At 59.0% G+C, this 19,015-nt stretch overlaps 2 protein-coding genes across 2 annotated transcripts; both read right to left on the bottom strand.

Moving 5' to 3' along the window:
- Positions 1–362: 362 nt before the first annotated feature.
- On the bottom strand, positions 363–1,394 carry LOC114059789 (SLC35A4 upstream open reading frame protein). Its single transcript, XM_027888635.1, has 3 exons — positions 1,321–1,394; positions 1,142–1,240; positions 363–1,020 (listed from the first exon to the last, which is right to left on the bottom strand). The coding sequence occupies exons 1-3, from the start codon at positions 1,333–1,335 to the stop codon at positions 823–825; spliced, it is 312 nt and encodes a 103-aa protein (XP_027744436.1). The 5' UTR covers positions 1,336–1,394; the 3' UTR covers positions 363–822.
- Positions 1,395–5,560: 4,166 nt separating this feature from the next.
- On the bottom strand, positions 5,561–11,673 carry TMEM173 (transmembrane protein 173). Its single transcript, XM_027888644.1, has 6 exons — positions 11,429–11,673; positions 10,709–10,886; positions 9,812–9,920; positions 9,416–9,654; positions 7,440–7,626; positions 5,561–6,023 (listed from the first exon to the last, which is right to left on the bottom strand). The coding sequence occupies exons 1-6, from the start codon at positions 11,671–11,673 to the stop codon at positions 5,830–5,832; spliced, it is 1,152 nt and encodes a 383-aa protein (XP_027744445.1). The 3' UTR covers positions 5,561–5,829.
- Positions 11,674–19,015: the final 7,342 nt, after the last annotated feature.

The raw sequence follows: 19,015 nt of genomic DNA, 5'->3' as shown, positions 1-19,015 counted from the left end.
GCTGCATGTGCACCACCAGGTTGTTGTTGGCGGCGTAGAGCAGGGCCGACAGGGCGAAGGGCGCCGCGTGGTGCCAGGACACGGCGGGTGTCGGTGGCTCCCTGAGCAGGGACAGCAGGGACAGCGCCAGCTTGGTGAGCTCCACCAGCACCACCACCGACGTGGAGCTGAAGGGGATGGCCCCGTCCACCTTGCACAGGGTCAGGAGAGGGGCGTGGGAGCCGTAGATGGCCACGGACAGCAGCAGCATCAGCACCCACAGCCCCCTCCGCTGTGGCCCCTCGGCAGCATTCCCAAGCATTCCCATTTCCAGCTGTCAGTGCAGACAGGCCAGACAAGACTCTCACCCTGCAACACCGAAGAAGAGACCAAATAACCAAGGATTTAATGAGCCTGACTGGAGCAGGGTGTTCCCTGCTACACTGGTGGTGCAGGAGGAGACCTGGGCGCTGTCTCTCCTTAGCAGAACTACAAAGCCTTCCTAGGGAGCCACACAGGGCACGTCCCCAGGGCACAGTGTGGGTGGCAGGGCACAGCAGGTGGCATGACACAGCAGCCCCTCAGTCCACACAGGGCAGGTGAGAGTGAGGGGAAAAGGCAGCTGGCAGCACCTCGGTGGGTTAGTAGAGTGCTCACCACCGCCGTGATGCCCCGTGCACACCCATCACAGCCCCCGAGTGCCGCAGTGCTGCGATGCAAAGCCCTTTGCCAGGGAAAAGAAGGGTGCGGGTGACGTGCCTCCGGGAGCCCCGGGGTCGCTCTGTGCCCGCTGCCCGAGGAGCACCGTTCCCGCAGTCCCTGCTGCCTCCGGGCTCCTCCGCGCTAGTCCCGACCTTTTTTCAGCGCATTCATATAGTCCCGAACCGTCTTCTCGACGTTGGGCACGGCGTAGTTCTGGGCGGCGTAAATGCCGGTGCAGGTGCCGGCCACGAAGCCCAGGACTGCGGAGAAGCGGAGCTTGGCCACCACGTACCCCGCCAGAAAGCCTTTGAGGAAGGGCGACGCCAGGAGGGACCCGTCCTGCGTGTGGGAGAAAGGCACAGTGAGGGGGGACGGGGGGGTGGACGCACAGGGCGGGTTGTTCTTCCCCAGGGCTTGTTTTTCGCCCCCTCAGAGGGAGCGCCGCGAACCCGCGCGTTACCTGCCCCACGCCGGCCTGCACCTCGTCCTCCACCCGGCGCTGCAGGCTCTCCAGCTGCCCCTTGAGGAAGGCGAGGTCCTTGAGCTTGGGCAGCGAGTCCTGCGGGAGACACGAAGGTGATTCCCGAGCCCTGCCGGGGGAGGCCCCGCGGCCTCTCAGCCCTGGCCTGCCCCGCTCACCTTATCGTCCGCCATCTTGGCGCCGCCGCCGCCCGCCGCCCATTGGCTGGCGGGGGGGACACGTGACCCCTTCCCTTCTCCTCTCCCGTCACTGATTGGCTGACGGTTGGGCACGTGACGCCTCCCTTTCCCGCCGTGCCGGCGGTCCCCGCCGCTGATTGGGCGAGCGGGGTCACGTGGCGCTCCTTCCCCCTCCCTCCCGCCCACCGCCATGTTGAGGCACCGCCCTCTGAGGCCCCCTCGCCAGGGCAGCCCCGACCTGAGGCTGGGCCGCACGGAGGGCTCCGGGGCTGCTTCTGGGAGGGATTGTGGAGCTCGCAGCCGCCCCGCAGTGCGGTCGGGGCACCCCGGAGGGTGCCTGAGGATGGAGGGACATCTTCCACTTTTCCAGGGCTCCCTCTCTGTGGGCGACACGGAAGGGGCGCTCAAGAGCGTGTAAATTCCCTTTTACCTCAGAGAGGATTGAGGGGGAGTTGGTGTTCATTAGAGGGTGTTTACTGGAGAGGTTCAAGGCCGGGTTGGATACGGCTTGGAGCCCTCTGGTCTACTGGAAGGCGTCCCTGCCCATGGTAGTGGGGGTTGGAACTGGAGGGACTTTGAGGTCCTTTCCAACCTCGGGTTTATCACGGAGACCCTCCTGCTGAGCCTCGAGGTGCAGAAAACTGCTTGGGCAGAAGTAATGGGTAATGGAGTGTTGTGTAAGAGTTGAGAGCTCTGTACCGAGTCAAACGGGCCCTTGCAATAGTGACGCCACAACGTAGAATGGCTTTAAATTATTTATGAGATAGCCCAGGAGGGGCTTGGCACAGGTTAATTAAACCCTGGGATTTGGGGTTTGTGTGTGTGTTACCCTTGTGGGTGCTACAGCAGCACCGAGGGCTCTGAAGGGTTCTGGGCTGTCGGGCAACTCTGCAGCTCAATTTAAATGCATTCCCGGGGTGTGTTACCCTGCTCCCACTGACCACTGGGAAGGGGGAAGCAAAGGGATTGGGGAGGCAGTGACAGGTGCAGCCCGCAGCAGAAACGTTAATATTAATAAAATGAATAATTATTAGTAGCCAGTTTAGGTCCAAGCACTGCTGAAGGCCAAGTGCTGAGCTGCTGCTTTCTTGCTTTGCAGATTCCAAACTTTTTCCAGAGGCAGGTGTGGACTTAGTGAACCTTCCATTTCCTCAGCCACTTTTCAAGCAGGATTTTTACTACGTGAAAGGTAAAAATAAAATAAATTGGTGCAAGTGCAAAGGCCTTTTTTTTTGGAGCACAACCACAACATTTGAGGAGTGCCACTTACTGTAAGGCTGACTTGGAAAATTTGGATATCAGTAAAAAACAACAGCTGAGGGCAGCAGAGCCCTGGGAACAGTCCCTGCTCTCCCCTCCAGAGGTGAGCCCATCTCCAGCCTCATCAGCACTTCCTGCAGGACAACATGGCAGAGAGCAGGTTTATATTGGATAGGTTGCCCAGGGAAGCTGTGGCTGCCCCTGGATCCCTGGAAGTGTCCAAGGCCAGGCTGGACAGGGCTTGGAGCAGCCTGGGAGGTGCAGCCCTGCTGAGCCTGGCTCAGCTAATTCTGGCTGTGACCCTCCCTCCCTGCTCCATGGAGACCTGCCTGCTGCTGCTGGGGGGGGTGGCATTGCTGCTCCCCGGGGCTCAGGGACGGACCTGCCTCCAACTGGGAGTCCTGAGTCAGATTAGAGCTAAAACTGAGCTATTTGTGCTGCTGGAGAGCTCAGGGAAACTGGTTATGCTGTGTTTGACAGCTTGGGCAGCGAGCTGCCATTTCTGAGTTTTGCTTCTCCTGCCTCTGATTCTGCAGCTCCCTCTGCCAGCAGAGCCTTTCACCTTGGCCCTGGCTGTGCCCTTGAGCAGTGGCAGGAGCTGAGCCTTTGCTGGCAGCTCTGCTGCTGCTGGAACAAGGCTGTGCTGTCACATTTCCTCTGGGCTGGTGCCTGTCTTTCAGCCTGTCCCCTGCTAATATGGCCCGAGTTAATCAGCACCTCCATCCCAGCAGGACAGGGAAGGGAGCAGGGCACCAGGGAGGATGTGGAGTGAGGATCCCCGGTGGGCTGGGAGGTGTGAGCCCCTGGGGACTGTGGTGGCTTTGCTGCCCACGTGGCCATTCCCATGTTGCTGAGCTCAGCCCTGATCACAGGCATTCCCCTTGGATCTCAGCAGGTGTCTCAATGTTTGCTCCATGCCCTTGGGAACACTGCTCAGGTGATCAGGACCCACTCCCCAGTGTTCTCCCTGCTCCCAGGGTGTTTCCTGCCACGAGCCAGAGGTCCCTCACCTGCTCTCCTGTCTCCCTGTCCCCCAGCAAAGATCCCTGACCCCCCTGCAAACCCACTGGCTCCTCACAGTGGCCTCTGCTGTCCCAACCCTCCCTTCACAGCCCTCTCATCTGCCGGTTTTGGCTGCTGCACAGATGCAGTGCAACAGAGATTAGGCTGCAGATTAAGGTTTTACTGCATCCTGAAATGGGTTCCAATTCCCACTCCCCAGCAAGGCCAGTGTGCAGCCAAATCTCCTCTGAAAGCTCCCTGGGCTGGAGCTGGGGAGAGGCATCTCCCACCATGTCCTGCCATGTGGATGGAGGATGGAGGAGCCCTGACAGATGCACTGCTGAGGCACCTGGAACTCTGTGTCCAGTTCTGGGCCCCTCACTTCAAGAAAGACACTGAGGAGCTGGAGAGCGTCCAGGGAAAGGAATGGAGCTGGGGGAAGGCCTGGAGCACCAGGAGCAGCTGAGGGAGCTGGAGAAAAGGAGGCTCAGAGGGGACCTTCCTACCCTCTGCAACTCCCTGAGGGGAAAGTGGAGCCAGGTGGGGGTCGAGCTCTGCTCCCAGGGAACAAGGGACAGGACAAGGGGAAATGGGCTCAAGTTGCACTGGGGGAGTTTTGGGTTGGACATTGGGAAGAACTTCGTCCCCAAAAGGGTGGTCACGCGTTGGAAGAGGGGAGGTGGCGGAGTCACTGTCCCTGGAATGTTCAAAAACTCATGTGGATGTGGCACCTGGGGGCAGGGGTTAGAGGTGGGCTTGGCAGTGCTGGGGGAATGGTTGGACTCAATGATCTTAGAGGTCTTTTCCAACCTTAATGATCCCATGATTCTGTGGTTCTAAGAGGAGCTGGGCTGTAGTCTCAGCCCCAACCTGCACCCACCAGCCCTTCCCATCTGTATCTCCCCATCCTGGGTGAACCTGCCCTGCCACACTTTCCCCTTGGCCTGGAGTGACAGAGAAACCCTGAGCTCTGCTGTGATCCCAACAGCTGTGCCCGGCTCTGCCCTCCTCCCCTGGTAGGGCAGCTGGCTTAGCTGGAGGCTCACAGTGTCCACAGAGAGGCAGCAGCATCCCCCAGGATGATTTTGTGTGTCTGGCAAAGCTGAGAGTGGAGCCAGAAGGGAGCCAGGCCTGGCACTGTCACCATCCCCAGGCAGGTCACCTCCCTGGGGCCCCTGGACTCCCCAGTCCCCCAGGCTCTCCGTGTCTGGCCCATCCTAGAGGATGTCACAGCTGTGTCACATTCCTGGTGCTGGAAGTGCAGGCTGAGGACAGGCACCTGGGACCTGCCAAGGGATCTCATGCTTTGCCAAAGCCCTGGGAAGGACCAAAGAGTAGGGATGTGGCAACATCAGAGGGTAACAAACCCCTGCCCTCCCAGGGCAGAACTGGCCACCAAGCCCCTCCTGCCACTCTTGGCAGAAGGGGAAGCTGAAGATGGAGCAGTGGGTGCTCCCTGCTCCGTGTCCTTGCCAAGCTGCACCATGGCACAGCTCTGCCACTGTCTGTGGCAACATAGCCCGATTACCTCTTCTCCCAGCTCCACATCCCGGGTGGGTGGGATGTGAGGGTGTTTGTGTGGGGCTGTGCAGTGGGTCCATCAGGGTACCCTGGAAGTCCTGCACACGCTCCTTGTGCCGGCAGGAGCCACATGATGTGTCTGTGCTGGGATTTCCAAAGCCACATTCAACACCACAGAGTTATGAAATACCCTGAGCTAGAAGGGACCCACAAGGATCATCGGGTGCAACTCCTGGCCCTGCCCAGGACACCCCAACAATCCCACCCTGTCCCTCAGAGTGTTGTCCAAATGCTCCCCGAGCTCTTGGGGCAGCCTTGGGGCCATGACCACTGCCCTGGGGAGCCTGTTCAGTGCCAACCACCCTCTGGGGAAGAACCTTTCCCTATCCAAGGGCACATCATGCCTGAGATTTAGGGCGCTGCAGTTCATCCCAGAGAAAAACGCTTTACATGACCCAAATCAAAGTAGATATAAAAAAAAATAATACACCAACAGATGAGTATGGGAGCTGTACACAGCCAAAAAAACAGGAAGCATGTCACAGGGCTGTGTCCTGAGTCAGCTGCTCCAGTAACCGCGGTGCGCAGGAGGTGTGGGTGGGAGCTGGGGGGGTCTTTGCTGTGGGCAGCACGTGCAGGAAGGGGAAGGGGATTGGGGAAGGGGGAGCAGAGCCCCGAGGCAGCGCTGAGGGGCAGGGCAGGGGGTCAGAAGCCGTCACTCCTCAGCGGCAGGGGCAGGTCTGACGCACTGATCTGCAGGTTGAGTTCTGCCGAGTCCAGGGCCGTGGATGGGCTGGGCGGGGGGGTCCCCTCATGCACAGCGAACTCCTCGAGGTGCTGCTGCCGCAAGTGCCACAGGATCTCTCCGGACAGGAAGTGGGTCTCTGCTGCTTCTGGCTCTGGAACAGAAGAAAGACAAATCCCACCTTCACTGGTTGGCCCTAAGCAGGGGTTTGGGCAGGGAGCAGAGTCTGGGAGATGCCCCAAAATACGCAGAATTTCCTGCGCAATCAAAATACAGCTTTTACTTCCCACTTTCAGCACGGCAGAAGGAAGAGATTAAAACACAAAGTGCAGAGAGGAGAGGAAAATTACAGGCACTGTGTGCTGGATTCCCAGTAATACTTGTTGTGATGGGAACTGCCTGAGTGGATTGGAAATGTTTCTCCCCATCAGGGAGAGCGCTGAGTTTCCTCTGAAAAACAAGCAACGTTCCTTTCAGCAAGATGCTGATTTCATCTGGCAGGGGTGAGGAGATGGGGGATGAAAGGAAGATGGGAAGGAGGGAAAGCCTCGCTCCCTGCCATCCCCTGTCAGGAGGAATGGCACTGAGCCAGCTCGTACTCGTCCCACTGCTGGGGTGAGCTTGACAGCCCCAGCCACTTCTTCCAGGAACATCAGCAGGGAAGGGAGCTGCTCCTACCCCTGGATGTCTGCTGTTTTTAATCCTTGAGGAAGTGTTCTTATTGTCCCAGGGGTAGAGAGCTTGTCCCAGTGCTTTTAGGGACTTCAACAGGGCTGATTAGCACTGCCAGCACCCTCCACACTCCTCAGACCCACAGCTAAAAGTCCTTAGAATCATAGAATCGTGGAATATCCTGGGTTGGAAGGGACCCACATGGACCATCAGTCCGACCCCTGACCCTGCCCAGGACACCCCAACGATCCCACCCTGTCCCTGAGGGCACTGTCCAAACCCCTCTTGAGCTCTGGCAGCCTTGGGGCTGTGCCCCCTGCCCTGGGGAGCCTGTTCAGTGCCAACCACCCTCTGGGGGAAGAACCTTCTCCTGAGATCCAACCCAGACCTCCCCTGACACAGCTCCAGCCATTCCCTCAGGTCCTGTCCCTGCTCACACAGAGCAGAGATTGGAGCTGCCCCTCGTGAGGAGCTGCAGACCCCGGTGAGGTCTGACCTCAGTCTCCTCTTCTCCAACTGAACACACCAAGTGCCCCCAGCCAGTCCTTGTATGGCCCCTCCAGACCCTTCCCCATCCCCATGTCCCTCCTTTGGACACTCTCCACCAGCTGTAGATCTTTCCCATACTGTGGTGCCCCAAACTGCCCCCAGCACTCGAGGTGAGGCTGCCCCAGGGCAGAGCAGAGCAGGACAACCCCTCCCTCACCCAGCTGGGGGTGTTCAGTGACGTTCCCATTCCTTGTGAGACAGCCTCTCCCTCCCCTATGGCCCCCTGAGTGGGGAGATCAGCCGAGCCCTGCTCATACCTTGCCTGCTTTCCCCTGTTTGTCCTGATCTGAGGTCACCCAAGACCTGGCAGAGCAAGTGCTGTCACACCCCAACCCTTGTCCCCACTCACCCTCGTAGGCGATGAGCCGGTAGGTCCCTGCACAGTCCTTGGAGCCCTGCAGGATCTCCTCCAAGGTCCTGTAGAAGAGCTTGGCCTGCTCCAGGCGCTCCTCCCGGCTGAAGGCAGCACACTCATCCTGGGACATGGCGTAGAGGGACTGCAGGGGGGTGGCATATTCCACTGCACAGTGCCAGAGCTGCAGGGACAGCAGGGAGGAAGAGACATGGGGACAGGAGGACCTGGGAAAGGGCTGCTGGTAGAACTTGCTCTGGGCAGAGCCCTCAGCCCCCCTGGCCAGCTCCTTGGCCCTGCCCTGCTCTGGTGTTGTGTGCTGGAACACTGGGACAGGGACACTGGGGCCAGACCCCCCTGCCCTGTGCAGAGCAGGGAAAGAGCAACTGGCCTGGCAGGCCCAGCTGGGCTCAGGGAGCTGCCTTTGCCCATGGGCTGCAGCCACTGGCTTTTGTCCTGTAGCCTGGAGGGTGATTTTCCCCAGGGAATTTGGTCCCCTAGAGAGACATCCCTTCCCTGTGATCACACCTCCTTGGTGGCTTTTCTGCCAGACAAGGGGCAGTGGGGAGGCAGCTCCAATCTCTGTTCTCTGTGAGCAGTGACAGGACCCGAGGGAACGGCTGGAGCTGTGCCAGGGGAGGTTTAGGTTGGATCTCAGCAAAAGGTTCTTCCCCCAGAGGGTGGTTGGCACTGAACAGGCTCCCCAGGGCAGTGGGCACAGCCCCAAGGCTGCCAGAGCTCAAGAGGGGTTTGGACAGTGCCCTCAGGGACAGGGTGGGATCGTTGGGGTGTCCTGGGCAGGGTCAGGGGTCAGACTGGATGATCCTTGTGAGTCCCTTCCAGCTCAGGATGTTCTGTGATTCTATGATTCTAAGTCTGAACATCCTAACAGAGAGCAGGAGGGCAGAGAAGAGGATAAACACTGGCAAGATGGATGCACAGCTGGAAGGAGGCTGATCAGACAAACAAGGAGAGATTTGTTAAGGCCACAGACATTCTAAGGAGGAGCAGCTACCAGTAAGTCTTACACTGGGTAAACTGGGAAGTTTAATAAACTTAGAAAGAAGAGGAGTGGGATCTCCGGGAAAAGGTGGAGTAGCAGGAAGCTCCTGGCCTTGGCAGTGTGCCCTGGAACAGATGCCAGAGGTGGGTGTTGTGTTGCTGTGAGGGACCGGGCAGGAAGCTGAGGGGCAGATTTTACTGGGAACATGCAATGGGCTAGGGCAGGTCCAGGCTTGGAGCTGCTGGAGCTCCCAGGGGGCTGGGTGACTCATCAGGGCCTGGCAGATGGAACACTGGGAAAATCCTGCTGCTGGCTGAATTTTCCCCAGAGCAGGGCCAGGAGGAGGCTCTGTGGTCCCTCAGACAGGGCTCTAAGAGCAGGAGCTCAGCGCTCAGCCCCCCTCAAAGGGCAGATCAGGGGCACCCACGTGAGGAGCTCTGCCCACACCTCCATCCACAGCCACGGCACGGGACCAGGGTGTTCCCTCCTCCAAGGATGCAGGGGCACAGCCCACCTGCCTGGAGATGGATGCAATGTGAAATGCAGGGACTTAGGGCTCACCAGCCTGGAAAAGAGGTGACTGGGGGACAGGGAGGGAGCCAAACAATGACTCACACAGACATTTCCAAGCACCTCTTCACAACACAAGGAAACACTCATACATCCCATGGGAATTGATGCTCTGTAGCCCACATCTGCTTTTTTTCTGCTCAGTCTTCTGGACTTAAATCAACTCCAGGAGGGGTTAAGCAAGCCCAGCACCCCTGCAAGGGCTGAGCCTGGGTGGGAGGAGGCAGCCAGGAGGAAGGAGTGCAGGAACAGGACCTGTCCTTCCAATGGAAGCCTGCTGAAAGCTGGGAGTATCTAATAGGAGAGGGGACACTGTCCTGCAGTTACAGCCACTTCTGGGCTGGGATCTGAGGCCAGGAAGACCTTTGGGATGATGCCCCCAGCGCTGCTTTCACTGTACCTGGTTTTCTTCATCCCTGATTGCATAGAGGCTGTGTTTGTAGATCCGCCTTTTGGTGCCAGCTCGGGCCATGGTGGTTTCACTGAGGTCTGTCAGGTACTGGATGTTGCTGTCAGCTTTCTCCAGGTCATCATAGACATCACAGCTCAGAGGGATCAAGATGTGGAGCTTCCAGGTCTTCCTGCACGCCAGCAGGTTGGGGTTGGCGCTGCAGAATTCCTCCATGGACTTTTTCACCCCTGGTGGAAGAGAACATCAGGCAGAGGGGCCTGGTGTAAGTACAGCTGCCTTCTGCCTTGCTCCCCATCTCCCTGCTAGCACTGTAAAAGTGGGAGGATTGTTATTAGGAGCTATTTCTATCTGTAGGCACGAGAATGCAGGGAAACAGCTACGTACGTGGCAGGACTATTTTTAGGTACCCAACATAATAGGACCAGGCCAGCCCGTGGGCGACGTTCTGCTTGGAGCTCTCGGACATCTCAGACACCTCCACTGCTGAGGGCTTCTGTGGAGGGAAGGACAGACAGACCAGGGGGTGAAAGAGCCACCTGGGCCCTTCCATGACAGTCGGTTCTCCAGAGGGATGGGAGAACTCCAATGAGATCTGGAGAGTGAGCAACCCCACTGAGCCCTTCTACCACCACACTGGGCAGTGGGGCAGAGCCCCTGACAGCCCCTGCTGGGAGGGAGGGGGGCTGGGGTGAGCTGGGCTCTTTCCTGGCTGCACCCTCCATTGGGATCGTGTGTCCCAGTGCAACTTTTGCACCTGCCCAGTGCTCCCAGCATGGAAGAGGAGATATCCCAGGGATACCAGGATTTCCAGTGTTCATTTAGGTGGAGATGGGTTCCCAAAGCAGCCTGTGTGACCCCCCTCCCCTTCCAGCACTGCAGGGGCACAGCAGAGCCCTCCCAGAGCTGCAGGGGCACGTGGAGCTTGGCTCTGCCCCCACAGCACGATGCTAATTAACCCTCAAGAGGCTTTCCCCACAAGCACCAGCTCGACTGGCAGATGTAAAATCCCCCCATTTTTTGTGTCAGGGGGGCTCTGCCAACCCTCCACAGTGACTGTGCTCATTAGGAGGCAGCATGACACCCATGCCAATGCATGTGGCAGCATGGGGCCAGGGAGATCAGCTCTCAGGGCTGAGCTGAGGGTGTTCCTCCCACTGCCAGGCTGCCTGTGGGTGGGCTGGGCATGCAGGGGCCACGCAGAGCTGGGGATGTGCCCCTACAGCTGCTCAGCACTGAAGGGCTCCCAGGAAACCAGCCAGGCTGGAGGTGTTGGAGCCTTACCTGGAGCCCCAGGGCGAGCATGAGGAGCTGGCACAGGCTGGCCAGGCCGAGGTGGAGGCCGAGGGGCTGCCCATCCCCAACGAGAGCCACGTAGGCGGAGCCGCAGAGGAGCAGCATGGCCCCGTGCCAGCGCGGGGGGAGGCAGGTGCTCAGGGCCCTCCAGAAGCTGCCGTGGTGCCTGGGTGGGAGAGGGAGACGGGAGTCAGGCTGGTGGCCACCCACTCGCCATCTGCAGCCCACGGGGCACTGGGTGATCCCGCCTCCCAGCCAGGGCCACCAACCTCACCAACCAGGGCAGGACAGAGCCAGGGAGCCCTGGGGGACCCTGCCCGGTGCACCCCAGGGGAGGGCTTGTGGCACCCCTGGGACTCAGAGGGAGCAGATGGCATGTCACCCTGGACAGGAAAGGGACACAGCAGCCTCCTGCCCTGCAGTGCTGGGTGGTGGGGAAAGGCTGGGAGCGAGATCTGTTCCCCAGGGAAAGGGCACACCAAGGAGAGATCCACACCCACACCCATACGGGGCAGGTGGGAGAGGGGGAGAGGAGGAGAGGGAGGAAGAGACGACAGGGGCAGGAGGGCGATGGAGGGCACAGCACAGCCTTGCCACAGAGAGCAAACCCACGACACCCGGAGGGTGCAGCGCCCTTGTCTGCAGGGCGGTCCCAGGAGTTTGGCAGACGGATCCTCCACCTCCCCCTCCCCCCTCAAATTGTCTCACCTGGACTGGAGGTGGAAGACCTCCTCGGCCAGGTAGCAGGCGCCCTTGAGCAGCGCCCCGACCTGCAGCGTGGCGAAGTGGAAGGTGAGGCTGCGGGCGGTGGGCACGAGGGGCTCCCCGGCCAGGAACAGCCCGGCCGCGCACAGCGCCAGCAGCAGGAACACGGCGAGCTGTGCCCGCCCGCCCCGCGCCCGCGGGATCGCCGGGGCACACGGGTGGCTCGGCCGCCACGGCTCGCGGGACATCTGTGGCACACGCGGGGGTCGCCACCGGCTCGTTCCCAGCGCCCACGGCAGCCCTGCGGGGAGAGGGGGAGATGGGGAGAGCGGGTCAGGTGCGGAGCATCCCGTGCCCACCGGGCGCCCCGGAGCGCACAACCCTTGGCGCGCTGCCGGGGACCTTCCCCCGTGCTTCCCGCCCTCGGGGATGTCCCCCGGGGACTAAATGGGCTCGGCAGAGCCAAGCCTGGCTGGCCACCCCGCTCCCAAACCGGTGCCAGCCCTCCCTGCTCCGCCGGCACTCACCGGAGCGATTCCCAGCTCCCAGCGCGGGCTGCGCTGCCTTTCCCGGGTGCGGTTTAAGGGACTCTGCGCTCCCGCCCGGACAGCTGTGGCTCCCCTCGGAGGTGCCGCAGACACAGACCCGGAGGCTTCTGAGGCCACGGCTGGAGCTGCGCGGCTCCCACGCCCAGAAAAGTGAAAATGAAAGGAGCTGCCGCAGCAGCGGGCACTTTGCAAAGCATCAGAGCTCTCCCACGCAGGGCACCCGCGAGGTCTCACCCCACTGGGAATCCAGGCACTGGGGAGCTCCAGGTGGATGTGGCAGGTTTCGATATCCGTGAGTTTATAACTCCTGGAAAGCCCCAAAGTGTCTGCCAGGACGGTCTAAGCCGAGCTGGAATGAGGAAGGAAACCAGAATTTCTCAAGATTGATTTATTAAGAGCAGCAGATCTCACAGATTGCATTTGTTCATCACAGCAGGTTGCCAGGGGCAAAACAGAATGAAATTCCGTCTAGGAGAGGGTGACTCACAGAGCCCTGGATCCCCCCCACCCCACACACCTCCAGGAGATGCCAGCTTGGGAAGCAGTGCCCATGGGTGCTGGCATCACCACAGGGGCTTCCTGCAGCCAGGGATGCCCTCAAGCTTCCTCATTCCTTGGTCTGAGCAGGGGAGTTTGCAGTGGTGAGGCAATCCCCTCCTGGAGGAAGATGCCCATAGGAGTGGGTGGGATGCACTCAAGGATGCTGAGGGAGATGGATGATGCCCTGACAAGGCTCCTCTCTGATCCCTTTGGAAGGTTGTGACAATCAGGATGTTCCTGGTGAGTGGGAGAGGCCAAACCTCACACCCAGCTCCAGCAGGTGAACTGCAGCCTGCCCAACATCACCCCTGTCTCTGGGAAGGTGAGGGAGCAAATCCTCCCAGCAGTCAGTGCCAAGCACCTGAAGGATGAGAAGGGAACAGTCAGCAGGGATTTACACAGGACACGTCACACCCGACCGACCTGACTGCCTGGAATGGCAGGAAAACCAGCTGTGAGGATGAGGGAGCACTTTCACTTCAGCAAAACCCTCAGCATGGTCACCTGCAGCCTCTGTGGAGCCAAACTGGGTGGATACAGGCTGGGCAAGGGGGGCACTGTCCAGAATGTGCTCTGGGTGCCATTACTTTCTGCCCAGGAATGCCCCTTGGTGCCAGGGCACCCTCGCAGTCCCCACAGACCCACACTGCCGGGGGCTCCACAGGCTGCTGCAGGCCCACAGCACAGGGATCTTGACTCAGATGTACCCACAGGTCACATTTAATTAGAATATTAGAGTCATTTAGATTGCAGAAGACCCTTCAGATCATCAAGTCCAACCATTAACCCAGCACTGCCAAGTCACCCCTAAGCAATGTCCCCAAGTGCCACATCCACACAGCTTTTAAATCCCTCCAGGAATGGTGACTCTACCACTGCCCTGGGTAGCCTGTGCCAGTGCCTGGCCACCCTTTCCATGAAGAAATTTTCCCTAATATCAGATCTAACCCCTCCCCCCCCCCCGACACAACTGGAGGCCGTTTCCCCTTGCCCTGTCCCTCATTCCCTGGGAGCAGAGTTCATCCTCCACCCAGCTCTACCCTCCTGTCAGGGAATAGCAGAGAGTGAGGTTCCCCCTCAGCCTCCTTTTCTCCAGGCTCAGCCCCCACCAGCTCCCTCAGTTCTCCTGGTGCTCCAGACCCTTCCCCAGCTCCACTGGCCTTCCCTGGACATAATTCAAGCGTTTTCAAACCCGGAGAGTGGGAGGAAGGAGCAGGAGCCTGGAGGAGCTGGCAGTGAGCTGCTTGTTTTGGTGGTACCGTGGAAGCCCCAGCAAACCATCTGGCCGGTGTTCCCAGCCCAGGAGGGCCTGTGGGTACAGCCAACATGTTGTTTGCTTTGCCAACACAAAGGTTGGCTAAAGCACCAGGAGGAATGACTTCCTCCTCCAGTGCTGGGAGAAAGGTTGTCCCATTCCAGCTGGTCTTGCATGGCCTGCTCTGTCATTCCCCCTTGTCCTGTCCCTCCATACCTTGTCCACAGTCTCTCTTCAGCTCTCCTGGAGCCCCTTTAGGCCCTGCAAGGGGCTCTCAGGTCTCCCCAGAGCCTTCTCTTCTCCAGGTGAACCACTCCAGCTCTCCCAGCCTGGCTCCAGAGCAGAGGGGCTCCAGTCCTTGGAGCATCTCTGTGGCCTCCTCTGGACACCTTCAACATCTGAGCTTGCCTAGGAATGGAGAGCCCACTGCCCACGTTGTTGTCCCTGGCCTTCTGCTCTGGCCAACAATTTGCTTTTCCAGATCACGCCTTGATCGAAGTTCCCTCTGTCCCTGTTTGCTGTTGTTCCCTCGAGCAGAGGGAATAAGAAGTCAGGAGTGACAGTGAGAGATTTTAGATGCATAAAAAAACCCAGCAAGGACCTTCCCAGATCAGTGCCAAGGCAGCTCCAACCAGGCTGGTGCCAAACACCTGCTTGAGGTTTAGCTGGGCACAGGAGAGGACTCTTTGTAAAGCAGCCCACCAGCACTGCTGACCTCACTGAGATCAGGGGGATGCTGTGAATTTGATGAAATTCAGAGCCCTGCCCTCTGGAGACCCACGGGCATGAGGTGCCTTAGGTGTGAGGGGGATTAATCCCTTCCTACCCCAGGAGCTGGGGCCACCAATGTGGGGCTGAAGGTGGTCAGAGCAGGTGCTGGATGCACATGGAGTGTTCCCAGCCAAAAGCCAAGCCAGGAGCACCACGTTTTCCCTGGCATCCCCTGGGTGAAGGCAGGCAGCAGCATAACAGAGCTGGCTCTTCAGGATCGACATGGCAGCACTTCCTTCCTTCAATCCCCTTGTTTTCCCTTGCCCTGCAAGAGCAGGTAGAGCTGCTGGCTCCACCCCAAGGGCAGGGTGCCCAGTGACAGCTTTTCACTGGGGATACCTGCAGGGATGGGGTTCTGATGCCAGGCTGGTGTCAAAGGTGCCTTTGGTCCCTTTTTTTCAGTCCCCTGGCTAAAAAGTGCTGCAGACGGTGTTTTTAGTGCTGCAGTTGCACCAACAGTGTCCCCCAGAGGTGCTGTGTGATGGGGCTGCTTTACTGCCACAAAATAGCAGAAATCAAGTGCTCTGCAGTATTGTGTGTGAGCCAGGCCAGTCTCTGGTGCAGTGAGGAGCCACCATGTGCTGGGTAAAATCTGGTGGCAGCAGGACCTGCTTCCCCCGGCTCCCGAGGACACGTCGTCTCTCACTCGCTCAGCCAAGCAGTGCATAGAATCAGGAATATCCTGAGTTGGAAGGGACCTACAAGGATCATCAGTGTTGGGTGCAGAAACCATTTTTGCTCCTTTTGGAGCTGTCACAGGCTGGTGTTGGTTGGGGTGTCCCTGTTCTTGCGCTGGGAGGGACATGAACCAGCCCTTTCCTCCTCCCGAAATCACTGATGGTTTCAGACCTCAGACATCCTTTTCTTGGGCTGGAGCATCTCAGGTGCTCCATTTTCTTTGAAAATAAGCTTTTCAAAATGCCTTGAATAGGTCCTCCAGGTCCCCTCCAGGTCCCATGACTGTCCCCTGCACTGATGAGACTTCACCTCAAGTCCTGGGGTCAGTTCTGGGCCCCTCACAAGGAGGGCATTGAGGGGCTGGGGCGTGTCCAGGGAAGGGAGCAGAGCTGGAGAAGGGTCTGGAGCACCAGGAGCAGCTGAGGGAGCTGGGGGGGCTCAGCCTGGAGAAAAGGAGGCTTGGGGGGACCTTCTCTCTCTCTACAGCTCCCTGACAGGAGGGTGAGCTGGGAACATGGAGACAAAGAATTCAGGGCTTGCCTAAAACTGTCAGCACTGATTTCTGCCACAAAAGCTCCTGCTGTTTCTGTTTGAGGAGGTTTAACCATTCCATGACTGCTCTGTCACTGTTTATTTAAAAAATAAAAATAAAAAAGCCCAACCCCTCCAATCCTGGCTTTATTTAAAGAATAAAAATTTTCACAGTTTCTCAGACCAACTTAGTTTCAAACACATTTAACTGAGAACAAGAGCAAGTCACTTCACAAGTTACTTCTGTTAAGCTTAGAAACTGTGGCAATCCTGGATTGGATTCATCCCATGAAGGGCAAAGGGCTCCAGAAATGGGAAATCACTTTGGAGCAGGGGCTCCCAAGTGCCACATCCACGTGCCTTTTACATCCCTCCAGTTTGGGAACTCCCCCACTGCCCTGGGCAGTCCATGCCAGAGTTGAAAGAAATCCAATCATTTCATGGCAAGACTCATCTATTTGAGTCACCTAGAATTTCAAAACTATTATGGGAATGATTCCATGTATTTTCTTCCTGGTTGTGATGCCCCAGGTTCCACTGACCCAAATTCCACGGGATTGGGAAAAGACTGAAAAAAGCATTTCCAAAGCACTGACCCCTGGGTTGAAACCCCACAGAAGGAAGCTCCTTGATAAGTGTTCCTGTGGATTCTGATCCATCTGGTCTCTTGATGGAAGGGACAGTGGTTGCCCTGGCATCTGGGTACAGCCAAGCCTGGGAATGGCAGCAGGGGAGGGACAAGCTGTGGTTGATGTGGTGGGAGTCTCCTCGTGACACACAGGGCAACTTGTGTATGGAAGTTCGGAAGTTCTTTTTGGAAATGCTTTGAACTGAGGTGCCAAAGAATTCCCTTTGGGACCAAAAGGCTTTTAGCTGGCAGCCTGGCTAACTTATCCCAGGATCTTTAAGGCTCTGCTCCAGAACTTCCACGGTTCAGCCTGGAAAACTGAAGGTTCTGGGAAGACCTTGGAGCCCTTCCAGTGCCTCAAGGAGCTCCAGGATAGCTGGAGAGGGACAGGATAAAGGGGAATGGCTTCCTACAGACAGCAAGAAGGGTTAGATGGGATGCTGGGAAGAAATTTTTAGTTATGAGGGTGGGGAGGCCCTGGCACAGGTTGCCCAGAGAAGCTGTGGCTGCCCCATCCCTGGAAGTGTCCAAGGCCAGGATGAACAGGGCTTGGAGCAACCTGGGCTAGTGGAAGGTGTCCCTGTCCATGGCAGGGGGTGAATGAGATGAGCTTTACTGTCCCTTCCAACCCAAACCACTCCATGATTCCATGACTGGGGTGGTGCTGCTGGGCAGAGCACCTTTGGGACGGGAGCTGCTCCTGGACCGTTTTTCAGGGAGGTTTTTCTTTGAGCTTTGCTCAACGTTATCTGTGTGCCCAACACTGGGGATTTTTTTTCTTTCCCACTTGTGTTTCCCTCCTTTAGAATGACCTTTCTCCACCTTCTAAGAAAGGTCCCAGAGGTCACCAAAGCCTAAAAGACCAGATTTAGCCAGCTCAGCTGGGAAATTTGTGTTCCGTTAAATTCTTGTGCCTTTCCTCATCACTTTGAGTTTTTTTTTTCCCCTAATACATCCCTGCAACCTGACCCTGTGGAGCAGAGCTGATCAGAGGGAGATGAAGGAAAGGCTCATGGAGACAGGAGTCATCTGAGGACAAGGCAGGACTCAGAGAACTCCCCCAGTGATGCTCTGCTGTTCGGGAGCGGGAGGTGTTGGCACAGGATGGTGTTGGCAGGCACAGGGAGCAGATCCCTCAGTGCTTCCCTCTGGAACAGGAGCCAAGAGCACAGCGGTGTCCCTGGGATGAGACCACAGGGGCTGCAGGACCTGCTCCCTCTCTGGGAGACAGAAGGCAGGAATCTGCAGGTGGAATATCTCCTCAAATGCCATGCTGGGGGAAGGTGTGAGGGGCAGCAGGAACAGTGTGGGGAGACAATATCTGCCTGACAAGGAACAAGGAGTGCAGGCAGCAGGGCAGGGGGGATTCTGCCCCTCTGCCCCCTCAGCTGAGACCCCCCTGCAGAGCTGCCTCCAGCCCTGGGGAACGACAGCACAGGGATGTGGAGCTGCTGGAGTGAGTCCAGAGGAGGCCCCAGAGATGTTCCAAGGGCTGGAGCTCCTCTGCTCTGGAGCCAGGCTGGGAGAGCTGGAGTGGTTCACCTGGAGAAGAGAAGGCTCTGGGGAGACCTGAGAGCCCCTTCCAGGGCCTAAAGGGGCTCCAGGAGAGCTGGAGAGCGACTAGGGACAAGGGATGGAGAGACAGGACACAGGGAATGGCTTCCCAGTGAAAGGGAGCAGGTTTAGATTAAACATTAGGCAGACATTGTTCCCTGTGAGGGTGGGGAGGCCCTGGCACAGGGTGCCCACAGAAGCTGTGGCTGCCTCTGGATCCCTGGGAGTGTCCAAGGCCAGGCTGGAGCAAGCTGGGCTAGAGGAAGGTGTCCCTGCCCGTAGCAGGGGGATGGAACACGATGGAACTTCAAGATCCCTTTCCAACCCAGGCCATCCCATGAATCGCCAATGCTGTGCGCACGTGTCACCCCTGAACGACACACACACACCATGTGCCCCTCCCCAGGGTGCTGCGGGGCGGGCTGTCATGTCATGTCATGTCATGTCATGTCATGTCATGTTGTGTCCCATCCCTTTCCCTTTCCCCTTCCCGTCCCAATCCCGGTCCCCTCAGGCCGCTCCCGGCCCTGCCGGGACTTCTTCCCGCCCGCAGCTCTCGCGAGACAACGCCGCCGCCGCGTCACGCGCCCCCCGCGCGCGCGCGCGCTCTGCGCCTCACTCCCCCGGCCGGCCGGCCGCCGTATCCTTCCGCGCGCCACCCCTCCCCCTTCTGGAGAGTTCTGCACGGCGGCCCCGCACGACAAATAGTCCCCCGCCGCTCCCCGTCCCCCTCTCCGCACACACCCCTCCCAGCCCCTCCTGCTCCCGCCGGTGCCGCTCAGGCCTCCCCGTTCTGCCCCATCCTTCCCCCTCCGCGCCGGTAACCGGCAGCGCGGCCCGCGGCTGGGGGGGAAGCGGCGGCGGCGGAGTGATCTGCGGCGGGCGGCGCGGAGGTAGCGCATAAAGCGGCGGCGGCGGAGGGAGCGGAGGAGCTGCGGCACCGCTGAGCCCGCGGCCGCCACCGCCCCGACACCGGCTCGGCCCCGGCCCCGCCGCCCCGGGGGGCCCCGGTCCCCTCCCTCCCCTCCGCTCTCTCCGTCCGTTCGTCCCCTCCCCGTCCCCTCCCCGCGCCGCCGTCGCCGCCA

This window comes from Empidonax traillii, unplaced genomic scaffold (assembly GCF_003031625.1).
Source record: "Empidonax traillii isolate 1590-97213 ecotype Southwest subspecies unplaced genomic scaffold, ASM303162v1 scaffold242:size1152717, whole genome shotgun sequence".
Taxonomy (NCBI): domain Eukaryota; kingdom Metazoa; phylum Chordata; class Aves; order Passeriformes; family Tyrannidae; genus Empidonax; species Empidonax traillii.
Note: the sequence above shows the minus strand (reverse complement) of the source record. Positions and strands in the feature narration are given on the sequence as shown.

Bases quoted from the DNA above. Each gene is read 5' to 3' on its own strand.
- LOC114059789 (XM_027888635.1), bottom strand. The intron at 1,021-1,141 runs GTAACGCGCGGG...TCCCACACGCAG, and splicing joins TGCAGGCCGGCGTGGGGCAG to GACGGGTCCCTCCTGGCGTC.
- TMEM173 (XM_027888644.1), bottom strand. From the start codon at position 11,673: ATGTCCCGCGAGCCGTGGCGGCCGAGCCACCCGTGTGCCCCGGCGATC. The intron at 9,921-10,708 runs GTAAGGCTCCAA...TTCCCTCCACAG, and splicing joins TGCTCGCCCTGGGGCTCCAG to AAGCCCTCAGCAGTGGAGGT. The intron at 9,655-9,811 runs GTACGTAGCTGT...CTCTTCCACCAG, and splicing joins CCTAAAAATAGTCCTGCCAC to GGGTGAAAAAGTCCATGGAG.